Genomic DNA, 19,654 nt, shown 5'->3' with positions numbered 1-19,654 from the left:
AGACATCCATCATTAGAAGTGGGAGCCTAATTATTACTAGCTCAAGTACTTTATCTTGCTGAAGGAGATACTATGTAAAGCATTCATGTGAACAGTAAAAGATCATCTCTAATCCTTCTGCATTCTAAAGCAAAGTGTATTTTCTAAAAACCAAATAATTACTTAAGAATTTCTCCATACAACAAATAATTAAATATGACTAATTTAATAAATACCACTGCTAATATTAAGGTGATTTCCAAAACAAAGACTCACAAATGCATTCTTTTTTAATTGAAATGTTATTGACATATAACACTTAGTTTTAGGTGTAAAACATAATTATTTGATTCTATATATAGATATCTATAGTGTGAAATGATTACCACAATAAAAGTAGTTAATATCTATCACTACACATAGTTACAATTTTTTTTCTTTTGATAAGAACTTTTAAGATCTCTCCTAGCAACTTGTAAATCTACAATATAGTGTTAACTATAGTCGCAAAGCTGTACATTACATCTCCAGGATTTATCTTATAAGTGGAAGTTTGTACTTTGACCACCTTCACTAATTTCCCCCCTACCCCAACCCCTGCCTCTGGCAACCACCAATTTGTTCTCCGATTTCAGTTTTGTTTTGTTTTGTTTTTTCTTGATTTCACATATAAGTAAGATAATACAGTATTTGTCTTTCTCTGTCTGGCTTATTTTGCTTAGCATCATGCCCTCAAAGTACATCCATGTCATCACAAGTAACAGGATTTCCTTCTTTTTAATTAATGATATTCCATTGCATAGCTCAAATGTATTCTTTACAAAAGCAATGCTAATGCCTAACAACCATCCTGTACTTATTTGTTCCCTTTTTGTTGTAGGAGAAAATGTTCAGAAACAACAAAAAGAACAAATATTTACCTTTCAAGAGTTCACATAATCTTTTTAAGGAAAAAGAGACTAATTAAAGCTTAGTAAATTATTTGAATACTTTATCTAATAGGTTTATTTCCATTTAAGACAAATGTTCAATTTTCTTTCTCTTTTAAAGTGAGTGCTGTGGCTCAACAAGTCTTATGGAATTGCCTAATTGAAGACCCATCAACAGTTCTTCGACATTTTTTGGAAAAACTGACCATCAGCAATAGACAAGTAAATTATTCTTTTTTTTTTTAATTGTATAGCCTTGTGTGTGAGCACTATTAAAAGCAAGCGATGACTTTATTGTGCTGTGCATGCAACACCAATGTCATCTGACACAGGGGTCCCCAACCCCTGGGCCATAGACCAGTACCATCCATGGCAGGAGGTGAGTGGCGAGTGAGCAAGAGAAGCTTCATCTGTATTTGCAGCCGCTCCCCAGCACTGGCATCACTGCCTCAGCTCCACCCCAGATCATCAGGCATTAGATTCTCATAGGATCACTGGTGCCCGGTGCCACAAAGGTTGGGGAACCACTGCTCTGACACATAGCCAATAAGTACTTTAGATAGTGATAAAAATGAGCAATATTAAACTTTGCTGTTTTCTTTCTAATTTCTCCATCAACTAATGTCTCCATAGTGTATGATACACCGCTAGGGGTGACCCTGAGATAAAGATTCTTGATCTTTTAAACAAAATTAAATTCAGTATAATGTTCTTAGTACTGGGTGCATCTATTGAATTCTGATTGCTTGGTATTCTGTGATGGAAGCAGGAAGATTTTTAGAATATGTAGAAACTCTTCATTAATCAAAAAATCTAACTTATCAGACCACCCTGTAAGATTATGATGAATAAAAGTAGTTTTCTAAGCAATGGTTAAATACACTGGTGATTAAGAATTATTTGTTCATTTCTATGTTATGGTCCAGTTCATTAGAAGATTAAGTTTAGTTTCTGAAAGGTAAGATTAATTATATTTCCATTTAGTCTCTCCTGGCCTAGCTTTATCTGTTTCACTCAAAACCTAGGAAGCGGAACTATGAAGTTCAATAAGCCTAGTTTGTTTAATGGTTTCTCAACATAGATCCTCCTCACATTTCCATCACACCTGGCAGCCACAGCAAATAGAGTTAACTAAATATACAGCTTTCCTGTGATTTGCCTGTGACCTATAGAAACAGGCAGTTTTTTTTTGTTTTAAAAAAAAAAGTCGTCTAATGACTACTTCGAGATTTCATATGTTAGCTCTTAGGAGAAGGTGTTACAGTTGGTTAAAATACTATGTAACAGATATCACATATGCTATATTAAAATGTTGTACATAATGGAAATCAGCATGTGAGTAAAAGTAAAAATTATCCACCTCCCTGCTTTTCAAGAAGTTAATTTTATTTCCTACAGCATGGCAACCCAATGAGACATAGAAATTCTGTTCTTTCAGGATGAGTTAATGTACATGCTACGCAAACTTCTCTTGAATATTGGAGATTTTCCTGCTCAGACATCTCACATCCTATTCAACTATTTGGTGAGTTTCAGCCTCCAGTGGGTTCTTTGTGTTCATTTCCAAGTAGGAAGAAGCAACATGAGAAAAGGTCTTAGGAGATTTTTTGGCAATAAATTTCCACTGATACTATGACTGTAGGTGAATTGTGGTCAGCTAAATTCACCATTGTGTGTAGGGGGAAGCCCCTCTTTTCTAGCACAATCCTTGACATGTGGTGGGTACTCAATAAAATGTCCTTTTCCTCTGTCTTCCTTTGGCATTATACAACTTCCTTATGTTAGTTCTTAATTTCAGTTTTCTGTTGAGAAAACATATGTCATTTTTAGCCATTTTTCCCTTTTCCTATTTCATTGTTTAAACACACACACACACACACACACATACACACACACACACACACACACACACACACGTTGCCGTAAATGGAAAGTATTTGTGAGTGTATTTTTCCATGGCAACTATCTGTGCTTTAAGCTACCCTGACAGCTCCTTCCTGAACCCTTCAGAATTTACCAGTTTCTTTGTGTTCTCCCTATATCCTAAATGAATATGCAGTTTTGGGACTGTTGACATGATGCCTGTTCTTTGAAATTGCACCTTAATCCAGGCAGAGAGATGAATTTCTATGCGGAGAGAGCTGCTTCTCTCTCCCTCACTATCATCAGTCTTTTAGCGGGTTGTGAAATAGAAGAGTTATTCATGTACATCTGTAGAGGAATGATAAATTTAACTTATGCTACAATCCGATGTGCAGAGAAAATTGTAATTCCTTTCTCTTGTCTGTAACTGATTTAGTTTTCCTCCTGAGTATCCACCTGCTAGTTGACATGGGAAAAAATATAAATAAGTGTCCAATCCAGTTTTAAGTTCAGACTGATAAGAATAATAAATAGTACCTTTGGATAGGTTTTAGTCTCTCTTGGCTAAAAATACTTAGTTTCTATAAATTTTCTTCCATTCCAGCTGCTTTCATCTTTAAATTCTATGTGCAAATGGGGAGAAAAGGTCCTTTGTTCAGCGTTCTAGCCCTTTTTCAATGTTTGATCTGGCTTCTCCCTTCCTGAGACAGTGCTCTTTATCAGGCTGGTTGCTGGATGCCCGGCTGGCAGGAGCCAAATAGCTGCTGTGGTACTTGAGACTCCTTTGCTCCCGGCGGTGCTGCTGGGAGACTTGACCTCACCTCAGCTCCTTCCGGTGCTGTAGACATGCCTCTGAGTTCTGTTCATGAGTCCCATATGGCTCCAGCTTAGGAAGTCCCCTAGCTAAAGTGTCCTACTCAAGCGACACCAACCTGTGGCAAGTCTATCTAGAAAGCTCTCCAGCTAAGCTTTCTGCTACTTTTTGGTCCTGTCTACACTACACAAAAACCAAAGATAGATTATCAAAGCCAAATATCAGAGCCTCCCTCAGTTTAAGTGTGGGCTCTGCCAAGTTCATGTTCATCCAGGTTGGTATTGCAAAGCTCTGAGGTGAATTCCTGTCAGAGATACATGAGACTACAGGTAAGGACCCCATCAGTGTTCCTGCCCATTCCCCAGGTCACTGGATAGGGGAAGTGCTTTCCTGGACTACTGCTCTCTACCATCTTTAACCTTGGAACAAGGAGGTGGACATTTCACTTCCCTATTGCCATACTTTCCTGTCAATTGTAAATGAGCCCTAACAGTAGACATAGGTCCTCTTTATCCTTGTGCAGCTGGGTAATTGATAAGCCGGTAGAGAAAAGGACTGACAACACTTTGGTCTTGATGTATATAGTCTTTTTTACATGAATGTAAATTTCTAGTTTTGCATCTATCTAAACTCTAATCTTCCCCTGAATCCCAAGCACATGGATGCTTCCAGTAGTCTAGGGACAGAGTCTTGTACTAAGAATGGCAAAACAGTAAAAGCAGAGTCATTTTTAAACCAATACCCTATTATACATCTTTTTTCAAATACTATAGATATGTGTGGTAAGGATGTTGGGAACACTGACCTATCTCTTGCCCAGATAGTTTTAAGGGAATACATCTCCAAATCCTCAACTTTCAAATATGCACTAGCACTTCATGAGCAAGCCTGCCATCTCAATCATCATTCTCCTGATATACACAGAAAGGCTCACTCTGATCATTACAGTTTTCACAGGCTGCATTGATAGATGTGTAAGACAGAGAAAGAATCTGATGTACTGTATTAATTTTAAGGAACCCTCATTTCTGACTGATCAAGGTACTTTAAACCCATCAGACTTCCCACCTTTTCCTACCTTTTATAGATTTCTACTAGGGTTGAGGTTTGGCTCTCTTTAGGGTGGGTGTTCAGCCTTCAGAATCACCAAAGCAGATTAGGTTAGTGACACATTCTTTCCATGTAACTGGAAAATTTTCTAGGATCAAAAAGCTTTTCAAGAAACATAGATAAAAGCCATGGCAAGTGTGTGGGTGGAATACTTTTACTGTTTTTTTTTTCTGATTTTTTGTTGTTCATTATTAAATAAGGTAGTTAAAAACTTATTTTATCAAATTTGCATTTCTTTCTAAATTCGACGAAATACACATTCTAATTACTGTTGTCTTATTTCAACATATAGAATATTTAACATATTCTACTTCTATTTACAAAAATTTAACTTATAATGAGACATTTTAAATGTTAGCTTAAAAAATGTACAAAACAGCACAGTTGTCCAAAATTTTTGAGAGGACACAAAGACTTTTAAGTTCATCAACTTAGCCAAGCAGAGTGTTCTTAGGTTCAGACTTTTAGACATAACCCAAGCTACCAAGAGTGTTTGGGCAAACATCATACAGAGATTAATTTGAGGTATTCTAAGAACCTGAGCTACCAAGTGACTCGAAGCCTGGAAAAATGACCTTCTGCTTTGCTCTTAAGAAGTAACCATTTTAGTGATACATAAAAATGTACGGAAGTCTATTCTGGTCAGCTTTCCAGTTATGCCCTCTCCTGTTTATTGCCACTGAAAGCGTTGGATAAGCATTTGAACAGAGAATGTGAAAGCACAAAAGTATATTTAATCAAGAAAAGAAAAGCCAAGGAGATGAGAATATGAGCTCAGGATTATCGTGGCATTGTGAACTCTTCCTGTTCTGTTTTTTAGGTAGGATTAATTATGTACTTTGTGCGGACCCCCTGCGAGTGGGGCATGGATGCCATCTCAGCCACTCTGACTTTCCTGTGGGAGGTGGTGGGTTATGTAGAGGGCCTCTTCTTCAAGGACCTGAAGCAGACCATGAAGAAGGAGCAGTGTGAGGTAAAGCTCCTGGTGACCGCATCAATGCCAGGTAATCCACTACTGCTTTTTTTTTTAAAGAGTATAAATAACTTTTCTAAAGACCAAGCATCTCTTTCATTCATGAGAAAATTTTCAGGGTTCTGACCTTGGTGTTGAGTGCTTCAAAGAATTTTTGTTCAATACCATCCAAAGAAATATAATAGACCCTTTAAAAGTCAGCAGTTGCCAGATAAAAAAGGGAGACATCAGAACTGAGATCCGCGTGAATCAGTCCTTGAAGGGCTGCCAAGGTTGAAGATTTACTTAAGTCTATCGCAGAGGGCCAGCTGAACTGAGAGCCTTTTAGAATGAATGTGTGGCACTGCAAGGAGAATAATATTGTTTGCATGGCATGGACCCCATTTCTTTGTGAACTCAGTGAGAGATGGCTTTGTGAAAAAGTGGGAAAGGGAAAAGCAGGAAGAAGGAGAATTACAAAAGAACAGGGAGTGTGATGTAAACTCTAGTTACAGTTCCTTTTCACTTTGATATTTTGTCTTTCTTGAAGATAAAAATTTTGCCAAGCCTTTATCCTCATGCAGTGACTAAGAAAATATGAGATGATACATGTGTTGAAATAAAGAAATAAAGTTATATAAAAGAACAAAAGTTCTGGCAGCAAAGCTGCCTGTGTTAAAAATCATAGAATTACCATTTATTGTCTGTATAATGAGTATTAGCTATGAAAAAGTACATCATTTTTCAAGTTTTTTTTTTCTCATGTGTAAAATATGGATGTAATTCATTCTTCACAATCATGAGAAATGAATGAGTTTAGGTATGTAAAATACTCTCTGCCATACCTGACTCAGGATGAGGAATCCATAAATGGTCATTGTATCTTTATATATGTTCTCTAGGTGATCCAACAAAAGGATCAATTTTTATTATAGTGAAGAAACTCATATTGTCATTCATACACTTAAAAACAACTCATTAAAATCAAGACATATCATCCTATTCACAAAGATGTATAATTAATGAGTGAAGTAAAATAAGTACTTTCTCACTGGCTAAGCAGAATACAAAAAAAGTACTTGTTTTGGTTTTGCTAATATGTCTGTTTATATATTCTTAACATATTGCTTGATCATCTCATTTAAAATATAGGATATGTTACTTGTTGCAATACCTAAGGTTTGAATTCTGACTCTTCCACTAAATAAATGTGTGTCTTTGAATAAGTTATTTGTAAGTTCTTGCTTATAAGAGTAATCTCTCTGTTTCCTCATTTGTAAGATGAAAATAAAAATACCCATATCATAGAGTTGCTGTGAAATTTAAATGATTATGCACATAAAACACATGAAAAAGTATTGAGAACTTCATAAATGGTAGCTGTCATTATTTAATAATAAGTAAATATATTGAAAATATACATTTAACTACAAATAAAGGAATGCAGTTAGTATAATACACAATTCACTGTAAGCACTAATAGTAATAATCATATTTATAAAAAATATCACCTTACTGATATTTTAATATTTTGTGCTTTAAATACAAATTTTCCTATAGTACAAGTCAATTTATTATGGTTTTTACTTTCTTTAGGTACCAAAACCTTGGTAGTTCATGGACAGAATGAGTGTGATATCCCAACCCAGTTACCAGTCCATGAAGACACTCAATTTGAAGCCCTGTTAAAGGTAGAGATGACTTTTGACAGAAATGATTTTTTATTTGTACAATGTTTATGACCACTTCAATGATCATCCAGCTGACAATTAAATGGCATTTTTCTATCTTCAAACGAGCACGTGCATTTATTTACCTCTTCTAGAATCTGTTCCACTATTGTGTATTTCCTCTGTTTCCTTGAATAATTTCCCCCTCATTTACTGACATTTTAGCTGTGCAGAGAAGTAAGCAAAACCATGTGCAGTTTCTCTTTCAACAACAGCAGCACCTTGACACTCTGCAGTGTATTCCCGACTCTCCCAAAAATGCTGTGGATTCCTGCCTGAGAGCTCCCTGGCATCATGTATGGTAGCTCTGGATGTGCCCTGGATTTGCACATGGAGAGCAAACTCTAGCTGTCAGCTGAGGATCTGCCACAGACGCTTTCTGTGGCATCTAGTTGAACAATATGCATTCTTGACTTGTCACTGACAGAAATTATTGGAGAAACAGAAAACATAAAACTTAGAATAAATCAAATGAGTCAAGAAATTATTTTTAATGGTTATGGAAGTTATTGCCCTCAAAAGAAATGCGATCCATGGCTACATATACCTGAAAAGTTTTTAAGGGAAAGTAATAAGTAAACCAATACTGTGATTCCCTCTAGAATCACTAGTGTTTATTTATCTGGAGTCCAAACTTTTGGTAATATGACTTCCTAGAATACAACTCTAGGCCCAGACATAAGTAGAAGAGACTTCTGAAAAATTCAGTTTTGCCAAACTTTTATGTTTTATTTCAGTATAAAGTGTTGTTAAGCCTCCTTCAGTCCAAAACCAGACATCTCCAGGGAATTTCTAAGGCCCAGGGAAGCAAAGTTCAGCAACCACTACATTTTCCTGCTCACGTTGAATGGTAGGATAACAGGAAGGCAAACAGCGTGAGTCCAACCCAGGCTCTACTACAACCAGCATGACCTATATCAGACAATAGGACCTCTCTAGTCTCAGTTTCTTTTTCAATAGTACTGGGATACTTGGGCGGGTTGGACAAGTTATCTACATGGAAAACATTGAACTTGAAATATAGAATATAATGAATGCTCGGTGCATTATAGTTTGTGTTATTCTTAATGTTACTAAATGTACTTTCTTCCTGATATTGAGACTAGTAGGTACCACTATACCTCCACAGTTCATCACTCAATCTGAATTATAATTGTACAGCTTTTAGAGTTATGAGAGCAGATGGTTTATAATACATTATTAGTCCTTATTATATCATTCTTTGGATAACTATGTATCCAAATCCGATGTGTATCCATATGTGTGTGTGTTTGGATACACACACACACACACACACACACACACACACACATGCACACATATACAAACATATATATACACACATAATATATACAAAGTATATAAAATATATATATACACACACACATATATAAAATTCTTATAAGCAGTTACCTTGTTTTTATAATATTTGTATTTTTCAGCTTGCTACCTGTCACATAATATGTTCTCAATAAACATTTATTAAAATTTGTTGTTGTTCTAGGAGTGCCTGGAGTTTTTTAATATCCCAGAATCCCAGTCGACACATTATTTTCTCATGGATAAAAGATGGAATCTTATCCACTACAATAAGGTAGGACTATGCAGTAATGACACTCATGTTAAGTTGTGGCGAAAGCTCATCATGCCTTTCCTGAGGGCGGCTTGCACTCAGAGAGGCACTGCTATTTAGAGGTTAGGAGTACGGACACTTATGTCACACCACTTTACTGTCTGTGTGGCTATAGACTAGCCACTTTACCTCTGCATTCTTCAGTTTCATTGTCTGTAAAATGAAGATGATGATAATAGTATCTACTATAGGGTCATTGTTATAATTAAAGGAGATAAGCCAAGTAAAGCACTTCGTTACTCATTATTATTACATCTAGATGAAAAACTAAGTCGCCCATATAATAACTGCTTGTGTCTATTTGGAATTTTCATGCTGTTTTGGTTCTCCCTTCTGTTATGTTAAGCATGACTAGGTGACCTGATCTAATGAGCAAAAGGGACTTCAACCACTGACATCACTTTACAGTGACTTTCTTCTTCTAGAATGTCATTCAGTAAATTGCCTTTAGCTCCTTTGCTCCTGAGAATGCCCCGGTGTTTGGAAAGGGTATTCAGCCTGGGTAATCTGAAGCTTTCCTGAGGAGGGGGTTTACCTTCCCCAGGATTGTGTAGCATTGGGGAATATAAAGTACTAAGAATCAGACCCATTAGAGAATACCTACCTCTTATTTGTCTGCCTTTGGGTAAAGAGGAAATGAGAGTAGAAGTTTAATCATTTGAACTCCTTTTTGTCTTTATATCATCCCATCACAGACCTACGTTCGGGATATTTATCCTTTCCGGAGGTCAGTATCTCCACAGCTGAACCTTGTGCATATGCATCCCGAGAAAGGGCAGGAGCTCATTCAGAAACAGGTGCCTGACTGCCTCAGTTTTATCCTATGGTTTTGCCATGTTGTGGAGATGGGTGATCTGTAAATGTGTCGCCAACCCTGAGATTCTATGAATCTGTTATAATCCTCTTTAAAGAGAACGGATAAATGGGCCATTGGTCAAGATGGATCCCCCAAATAGAGTGTTAATTAAGTTTATAAATTGGATCATAACATAAAACTATTAAGAAACACCCACCTGGAGTAATGCTATGATGAATCATTAGGTAAAAATAATAGAAATCTTCTAATTTATTTACCTACTAGTTTCTAAGAATGAATTTTTATTCCATATTTTTGTAAAACAGGATTGGAAGTACATATAATGTAACTATTAGAAGATTGTCCCAGAGGTTTAAGCTAGCTGAAAAAAAAAAATAGGTAAAAGGGATCAATATAATGCATTTGAAAAAAGCACTGAACTAAGGTCCAGAGATTTGGACCCAGTCCCAGCTCTGCCACTGACCAGAAATTCGACCTTGGGCATGTTACTAACTTCTCTTAAAACAGGAGGAGATGTAATCAAGCACTTGCACTTAGATTTAAGATTGACGAATAGAACAATGTTCACATATCTTATTGCAAATCAGACTTTGAGCTTAAAGAAATTCACTATTTTGCATGTAAAATATAGCTGTAGTATACAATTCTATAATGATACAATTTTAATATGGTCTATGCGTGACAGATTTATTTTTTATTAACATTTATTTGTAAGTGATTTACATTTATTTTTAATAAAATGTCTAAACAGTAATTTCAAGATACTTTATAATTTCAATTTTTCTGCAATAGCAGGATGCGAATTTGGCATCAACTACCCAAAATAACTTCAGGAGATGAATAAGAATGGCATAGCACTAGACCACTTAAGTAATTAAAAATATAATACCATTAACTATCTAAATTACATTTAAAAGAAAGAAAATACTGAATGTGTTATAAGGTGTGAAATATTGGGCAAAACTGTAAGATCTTACATTTAAACAGTTTCTAAAACAATTCCCCCCAAAATTATTCCAGCTCCTGATTTTGGTAACAAAATAACTAAAGCCATCATCAATGATGGCACTTCAGTATTTTTTTTTTCAATTTAATCATATTTAAGAACATCCTTTAAAAGAATAACATAAAATGGGGCTCTTGCTCTATCTGCACTCCAAGTTGGACCTTAAGACTTCTAAGTCCCTTGGGGAAATAACAGTATGTAGGGCCATGGTTCTGGCTTTGAAGTTTCCTCAACAGCGGCTCACTGCTTATGAATACCCTAATCACATCCCCTGTCCACTGATCATCAACAAAGAAATAACCAACAGAAGGGACTAAGAACCCCATGCCTATGCCAGCTGAATCCAGGGTGAAAGGGGCACTAACCTAGATTCCATCAGCTTCTGTCCCAAGATAGATTTTTTCCTGGATCCTTTTTTGGTCTTTTTTAAAAAGTCAAACCCAGAACTGACAGGAAACAGCTTAAGGCATCATTGGAAACAGTAGAAGCAATTGGAACTGACTGGCTGGCTCCTGTCAGAGAAGGTCTCCTATATTATGATATCCAGACAAATAGCCTTCATGTAATATTGAACTATTCTTGACAATGCTCGCCTTGTGCTCCTCCAGCCTGCAAACTCCATAGGAAACACTTCCTTTTGTAGAGCAGACAGATGCAGGAAGTGAGAGTCAATTAAGTGTGTGGTCTTTCTATGTGTGTGTGGTGGGAAGGCATTTCTCATTTCACTTTCCCGCCCCCCCCCCCCACCTCTTAATTTTATCAACCTGGTTGGACTTTGAAGATTTTACTTCAATGTCTTTACTCTTTGTAATTTCGGAGTTGCTAATTCTTTCATCCTGCTTTCGTTTTTTGCTAGGTGTTCACTCGGAAGCTGGAAGAAGTAGGGCGGGTTTTGTTTCTCATTTCCCTGACCCAGAAGATCCCTACAGCCCACAAACAGTCCCATGTCTCCATGCTCCAGGAAGACCTCCTCCGACTGCCCTCGTTCCCTCGAAGTGCTATCGATGCTGAGTTTTCACTCTTCAGTGATCCTCAAGGTATTAAGAAAAAAGCATGTCCTCTCTTGTGCCTCTCATGCCTTTGTTTTGTCCTTAGAGCATCCTAATCAACAGACAGTTCTATAAGCCAATGGTTCTCAGCCCTGACTTTGTATCAGAATCACCTGGAGGACTTGAAAAAATGTGGATTAGTGGGCCCCACCCTCCACTCAGGAGTTTCTGATTCAGTAGCTCTGGAATGAGGCCCAGGAACTTGCATTTCTAGTAAGTTCCCAGGTGGTGATGATGCTGCTATTCTGGGGACCAAACTTTGAGACCACTGCTCTAAGCTAATCATATGCAGTCGAAGGAAGTTGTACGGCGTATTAGGGAAATATTTGACTAAGTGAAGAACAGATATTTATATGAAGCTCAAGAGGTGGCAAAACTATTCTACAGTGACAGAAATCAGGGCAGTGGTTACCGCTGGGTTTAGGGGGAATGAATTTCCAGGAAAAGGACATAGGGGAACTTTCCAAGGTGATGAAATTATTTCTGTATTGATTAGGGTGATGGTTACATGAGTGTTTATTTTTGTCAGAACTCATTCAACTCTACATTTAAGATCTGTGCATTTTACTCTTTCTACATTATACTGAATTGAGAAAGAAACAGGGACAGAGAAACAGAAGGAGAGCCGCTTGGAAACCTTGTTCTGTTACTCGATTATTAAGTTGGGACAGTTTACTCAAATGAGCATACTTGTGCTCAACGCCTTCATCTATGAGCTCCAAAGTAATAGTAGAAAGAGCTCTAATCTGAGTAGGAGTCAAAAGACCAAGCGTTAGTCCCAGCCCTGCCATTTTCCTTCTGAAATAACTTGTCCCAAAGCCGCAGCTTATTCAGCAGCAACATGTCTGCCCTGCCTTGCCTACAGAGTTGAATCAAAGAAGTGATGCTGAAAGTCCTTTGAGAACTAGGAAGTGTTATCCCGATGCCAGCAATATCGTGCTGGGAACCACTTCAAAAGTAGATCTTCACATCTTGAGGTTGGAACAAACGGAAAACAGCAGTGCCCTCGGATTCGACTGCCCTTGCACACAGACAGGATTGGCGTGGGGCTAACTCTGTCTCTGACATTTTGTGTTCTTACAGCTGGGAAGGAGCTGTTTGGCCTCGACACTCTTCAGAAAAGCTTGTGGATCCAACTCCTGGAGGAGATGTTCTTGGGCATGCCGAGCGAGTTTCCCTGGGGTGACGAAATCATGCTTTTCCTCAACGTTTTTAATGGGGCTCTGATTCTTCACCCGGAGGACAGTGCCCTGCTCAGGCAGTACGCCGCCACCGTCATCAACAGCGCTGTGCATTTCAACCACCTCTTCTCTCTCAGCGGCTACCAGTGGATTCTGCCCACCATGCTGCAGGTACCCAGGCTCTCTTCTCTTAACCTGAAAATTAACCCGAGTACTGCTCACCCAGAGGTCAACAAGAAGTTTCTATACTGAAACTTTTAAATGATGGAGCTATCTCCTTTTGTGGCAGGAGAAAGCACCAAATGAAATCCTTTTAACTTTTTTAAGAGGTCACAATATTCCATTCTATGCTGAGATCCTCTAGACCTGTAATATGCTTTCACATTTCTTCTAGGCCACTGATTCTCAAAGCGTGGTCTCTGGACCAGTAGTACCAGAATCACCTGGTAATCTGGTAGAAATGCACATTCTTGGGCCCCATCCAGACCTACTGAATCAGAAACTTGCAAATCAGGGCCCAGTAATCCGTGTTTTAACAAGACCTCCAGGTGGTTCTGATACCTTAGACTATTTGAGAACCATTATTTAAATATATGTCAAGTGTTCAGCTGCTGTTTCTCTTAAGAGATTCTCTGACCTCCATCTGAATAAAGATTTTCATCACCATTAAATTTGGTATGAAGGGATTGAAGGAGGTGAATTTAATAGGAAACGTTTCTGTTTTTCTTATGTCTAGTATGCATCTGACTACAGTTAGTACTGAATAAAGTTCACAGAGGGCCTGATGGCTCATTCTAGTTCTCAATTTTTATGGAAGTTTTAATAAAAATTATAAAAATATTACATGCTTGTGCAGAGTGGAGTTTCCTCAATCTAGAGGAGGAGGAATTTACTTTGAATAACACCAGGGCTCTTTGTCCTATTTTTAAATTACTGGAATTTTTTTCTATTTTTATAACTTTTTCACTGATTCCTAAAAACAACAAATGTTCATTATAAAATTCAGGAGATTAAAAAAAAGTTTAAAGAAGAAAATAAAAATCACTTGCCATCCTCCCTCTTGCATAACCATGGTTTACACTTTTTGAAAATCCTGGCACTCTATCCTACCTTTTTTTTTAAAACAAAAGTTGGATCACACTATTTATTCAAGTTTGTTAACTACTTTTTTCATGTAACACTAAGAGTATCATGGGCATTTTATTCATATAGCTATATTTAACTGGATAGCATTTAAAAGAAATAACTGCATAGTATTCTGTTGTATGTGTGTGCCATAATTCACTTAACCAACCCCAATTTATGAGTAATTTAAGTTGTTTCAAATTTTCCACTATAATAAGCAACCTTGCAGGAGGCATTCTTATATATACATCTTTTGTACATTTGTCCAATTCTTTTTTTGAGATAAATTCCTAATCACAAAGTTCCTGGGGGCAAAGTATATTTATATTTTTAGAATTTTATGTATATTACCAAATTTTTCTCAAGAAAAGTTATACTATTTTTTACACTCCCCTCTACCAGTATATGAAATTATCCATTTCCATCCGTGCTTCCCATGGCTATGAGTTTTAAAAGCAGACACAACTTTGATATGCTGTTAAGGCATTTTCTGAATATGTCGCATTTTTCCAAAGGTATACTCTGATTACGAAAGCAATCCCCAGTTGCGTCAAGCCATCGAATTTGCCTGCCACCAGTTCTACATTATACACCGGAAGCCCTTTGTGCTCCAGCTGTTTGCTAGTGTGGCCCCTCTCCTAGAATTTCCCGTGAGTATACTCTGTGGAAATAAATGAAAACCAAGCAAATGAGAAAAGCAAAGGCTGTTTATTCGTAGCTTGCTCTAGCAATGCGTCAGCCCCCACTTGTGTTTTGGCAAAGACTCAAAGACAAGCAGAGGAGTGAGAGACCTTTATAGGGAGAAAAGAGAAAGCATCACGGATGCCCTGTTTGGAGGCTGTTGGCCAGGGGAAGTGGGCTAACTAGAAGCAGGGCAGCCTGGGTGATTAATTGGGAGTGCATATTTGGCTTACTCTGATTGATCTTATGTTGGAAGCAGGGACAAAGATTAGGGAAGCTGTCAATTATTAATCAGTCTTGGCTGTTTGGAGGTCTGTTGTTACAGGAGTTATTGTTCGGTTTTCACTAGAGCTGGTAGTCTGACTTCCAATAAGCCTGACATGTAGTACGCTGGCTTCCCGTGCTGGTTACTGTAGACAATGGGTTTGGGTTGGTTCCCTGGGCTGGTTACTACGGGTCATGGGGCAGAGTTATATATTTTTATATGGCCCGGCCATTGTTCATTTGTATAATCAGTCTCTCAGCTCTTTCTTCAACCAATGGAAATGGATGCCATAAATAATTTCTCTTTCACTAGGTAAATCATAATGTTCAGCATTTCTCTGTGACATTCATCTTAGCCCCTAACATGTAAACAGGCCACCTCTTCCGTTTTTTAATACTCAATAAAAGGATGGAAAGTAGAAAATGACAAAAGAGTTCCTGATTTTCTTTCCTTTCTATAACTCTCTAGCAGTTACCCCACTTTATTTTTTATTTTCTTCAGAGTATTTATACCATATCAAATGCCATACATGTATTTGTTTCACTGATATGTATCTGTATCACACCCCACAATAGAATTTAAGCTCCATTAAAGCAAGACATTTGTCTTTTTTGTGTGTTTTTTTATAGTTGTTGTTTGTGTGTATGTGTGTTTCTGTTTTTGTTTTGCTATATCCTTAGTGCACAGAATGGTGCATGGCACAGAGTAGAAATTTAATAAGGATTTGTTATTTTAATGAACGAGTCAAAGCCATATTAAATAGATTTGAGATGGCAAGTATTTCCATTTTGGAGCTATATTATCAAATAGGATCTGTAAAATTCCCAGAGTTGTTAAAATAAGCATCTGTTCCCCCAAACGTATTTGAAGTATTTAATTTTTGTAATCCATTATAAAAATTGCCTTTGAGAATGCTTAGTCCTACAATAGCAGACCAGAGGAACCATTGGCTTGAAGTTTTCTGGCAGTTTATCTGTTGCTGTATTTTTATGAGTTTCCACAAATATCTCTTTTGTCCTAGATTATCATTTAATAGAGCCCTTAAAAATCAGGTGTTGCACTCCAAAATCATACAGCAGCATTATTGGATGCAGAATTATGTAAGCCGAATGCCATTATCAATGTTGTAATTGTTATCGGAGGTAACGTTTGTGAAATTTGAATTTCTGATCAATTCCATATTAGTACTGCGGTGGGAATAAATAAAATAAAATTGCCTTTCTTTATACAGGATGCTGCCAATAATGGGCCCAGCAAAGGTGTGTCAGCTCAGTGCCTGTTTGACTTGCTGCAGTCCTTGGAGGGAGAGACCACGGACATATTAGACATCTTAGAGCTGGTCAAAGCTGAGAAGCCTCTTAAGTCGCTAGGTAAAAGCAAAATTTGCCTGGGCATTCTTTTTCTCTTTGTAATTGCTTTTTTTTTTTTTTTTTTAAATAACTCTAGTATTTCGAACTAAATCAAAATAGCAAAAATAAATAGAACAGTGGTATAAACTGAACGAGTACATTTTCCTATCTTCTGTTTTTCTTAAATTTTTTATAAATCTTAAAGAATAAGGAATTCTCTGCTATGATAATTGTACTAAAATGACGCTGAGCAAACCACTACTTTAGCACTGTAGTTTTTAGGAAATTGGGTTTTCCTGGGCAATTCTAAGAGAGTAACCCACCAAAGTGGCTTTTAATTATCATAGATTGTTAGAAGTAGAGGTAATTAAAAGATCAAGTCTCCTGTCTGACTTTAAACCATCCAAATGCCCTTTGGTATCTTCTAGTAGGTGAGATTTTTAAAAACCTATCCCCCAAAGAAGCACTTTTATTTTGCATCTGATTGATTATTCAAAAGTAAAACAACAACAGTAACAACAGCAACAACAACAAAAACAGAATTTTCAGGCCTTTTATATGAAAAAATTAATAGTGTTCACAGTTCAGGAATAAAGTTCGACGAAGAAATGGCTAGAAAAATGTTAACTGGAAAGAAGAATTTAGGAGTGGAAGATTCCTTATTCCTGGGAGAACCCGCCCAGACAGCGTGCCTCAACCTTCTGTCTCTTAGATTTCTGCTATGGAAATGAAGACCTTACATTCTCTATAAGTGAAGCCATCAAGCTTTGTGTGACGGTGGTGGCGTACGCTCCTGAATCGTTCAGAAGGTAACTGCGGCCCTTTATTCTGTACCTTGTGATGAGTAAATATAGCAAGGAAAATAAAATGGAATGAATACAAAGATTGTGTTTGCTAATACCAGCCTATAGCATTCTGGCAAGTAAGTTTTCAAAAACTAAATTTTAGGAAACTTGTCACAGCAGAGGTACTGGAAGATATAGTAAATCTTCACTAATTTGAAATCCCCTAATTGGGAATTATTGCAGCAGCTAAGATGTTTAGTCTTATTTAGAAAATATTTTCACATGTAATACAAATCAATAGCAAATGAAAATTTAAGAACAGACATTTAAAATACTTAAGAAAGCCCTTCCCAAGGAGCAATGAGAATGCCTGTCACAAACAGCAAGAATATATCTTGGCTGTTATTTTGCTAAGTGCAAGGAATTTAAAGGACCCACGTGGAGAGTGTCATTCCAATTCAGGTCTGAGATACATACAGATATGTGAAATGAAAACCAGTTTTATCTCGCTATTAAAATAAGTCTTCAAAAGGCAAAGACAATAATTCAGATGAACCACAGATAGCTTCCTTTATGCAGTATATATCCTTAAAAACAAAAGAATTGCTTTCCTTTAAAATGTTCCACTATTCTGGCTTAACAAATCCTTTGGCCTGCACAATTATATCAGCAGTAGGTAATCTCTCTCCCTCTACTTCTCAATTTTCTTTGATCTTTTTATACAAGACCTACTCTGCACACATAGCACCATATTTTATGGCTACCGTATTCTTGGTATATCTGTATATATCTTCCAGCGTCCAACATGATGCTTTATTCCATGGAAGATATAGCAATAAACATTTATGAAATAAATGAATCAAACAACAACCAACTGTTTCAATTTTCCTACTTTCCTCATTTGTAATTCCTTCCCTGAGAGTCCTTTGTAGTCAGAAGAGAGTTCAAAAAAAAATGGAGGATTAGCTGTAAACATCATACAGCTTTCGCCTCCGCTTTCCCTCACTTTGAGAGAAGTATGAGCTGATAAATTGTTCTAGGGCGTTGCTCTTCTGTTAGTACTGCCAGATCTAGGTAGGTTAGTGTCTTTCTGATGTCAATTTAAAAAATTGAAACTATAAACTCTTGTCACACAAAGAACAAGAATATAAACCTTATCTGAGTGTCATCCCAATTCCAAGATGCTGGCTCTGGTCTAACCCAGAGTCACCTCCATTGGTTGACCTCTTCACAGCAGTTGATGATCTCAGGTTCTCAGGGTGAGTTGTGACTCTGACTCAGGTTCAAAGTGAAAAGGGATATAACCAGTGATTTACCTAGTAAAGGAGGCCAAAGAACTTGCACCTGTGCATGCACACCAGTCCAGTTCTAACCTAATAATCAAGTCCATCCTGAAGCATCTATAGATTAGGTGATTTATAGAATATTGTATAGAAAAATAAAACTGATCTGAAAGTAAAATATAGTAACTTCTTTGGGATGTAAAGATTGCTTGAGGCTTACAGACTTATACATTAAATTCTTAAAAGTCTCTCTGTCTGATCACAATCTTCTTATCATCAATTTGTCATAATCTCATGTTCCTCCTTAAATCTACTTTCAGTTAGCAATCCGTATAGACAAATGTTGACCTGACTATTGCAGCTGTATTATTTTGACCCAGTGGATGTTTTGACCCCAAGTATATTTTGACTCTGACTTTATAAACATCTTTACCCTAATTATACCTATAGTGATACATTTTTATTAAGGGATTGTTTTCTAAAGCTAAGTTCCTTATGCCAGTTTAATTCCTTGATCAGTCATTTTAAATTGCAGACAAGTCACTTTCAACTTTTTATGTGTTATTTTTATTTTATCTTCTCAAAGTTATTTTCATTGGGATTAATTTAATTCCATGTAAAATTTATAGTAAAGATTTAATTCATTGATTAGATTTTTTGGGGGGCGGGGGGAGGAGTTATTTGACTTTGATCTGTTTTAAACTCTGCCAATTAGAGTTTCTGTCATTTCGAACTTTTATGTTTCAGGTTTTGATCATTATTCCTGGCAGTTTTCCCAAGAAAAATTTCAGTGTTTGTCTTTTCATTTCTCCACGCTCTTAAATATGATACAACCAACTAAGTAGAATACAACATTGACTTGGTTCTCTTTCTGTTAATATAGTCTTCAGATGCTGATGGTCTTGGAAGCATTAGTCCCATGTTACCTACAAAAGCTAAAGAGGCAGACATCGCAAGTGGAGACAGTGCCTGCTGCCCGAGAAGAGATCGCTGCCACAGCTGCTCTCGCGACATCCCTACAGGCACTTCTGTACAGTGTAGAGGTTCTCACGAGGTAATTCCATTGTCAGAAATATCCACAGGCTTAAACTATATGTATCTAC

The 19,654-nt window shown here is 37.0% G+C and overlaps 1 protein-coding gene across 2 annotated transcripts in view; it reads left to right on the top strand.

Annotated features, from left to right (window-relative positions):
- The window catches only part of UNC80 (unc-80 homolog, NALCN channel complex subunit), a 188,215-nt gene that overhangs the window by 132,918 nt on the left and 35,643 nt on the right, over positions 1–19,654 (top strand). For both annotated transcript variants that reach the window (XM_011369629.1, XM_011369628.1), the window contains exons 36-47: positions 1,030–1,130; positions 2,347–2,433; positions 5,516–5,699; positions 7,244–7,338; positions 8,882–8,971; positions 9,706–9,807; positions 11,690–11,870; positions 12,966–13,234; positions 14,704–14,838; positions 16,366–16,504; positions 17,196–17,292; positions 19,435–19,605. In XM_011369629.1, coding sequence (XP_011367931.1) covers positions 1,030–1,130; positions 2,347–2,433; positions 5,516–5,699; positions 7,244–7,338; positions 8,882–8,971; positions 9,706–9,807; positions 11,690–11,870; positions 12,966–13,234; positions 14,704–14,838; positions 16,366–16,504; positions 17,196–17,292; positions 19,435–19,605 — 1,651 coding nt within the window. The remainder of the gene's footprint in view (positions 1–1,029; positions 1,131–2,346; positions 2,434–5,515; positions 5,700–7,243; positions 7,339–8,881; positions 8,972–9,705; positions 9,808–11,689; positions 11,871–12,965; positions 13,235–14,703; positions 14,839–16,365; positions 16,505–17,195; positions 17,293–19,434; positions 19,606–19,654) is intronic.

Source organism: Pteropus vampyrus, unplaced genomic scaffold (genome assembly GCF_000151845.1).
Source record: "Pteropus vampyrus isolate Shadow unplaced genomic scaffold, Pvam_2.0 Scaffold152, whole genome shotgun sequence".
Taxonomy (NCBI): Eukaryota; Metazoa; Chordata; class Mammalia; order Chiroptera; family Pteropodidae; genus Pteropus; species Pteropus vampyrus.
The sequence above is the reverse complement of the archived record's forward strand: the minus strand, read 5'-3'. Positions and strand labels throughout refer to the sequence as shown.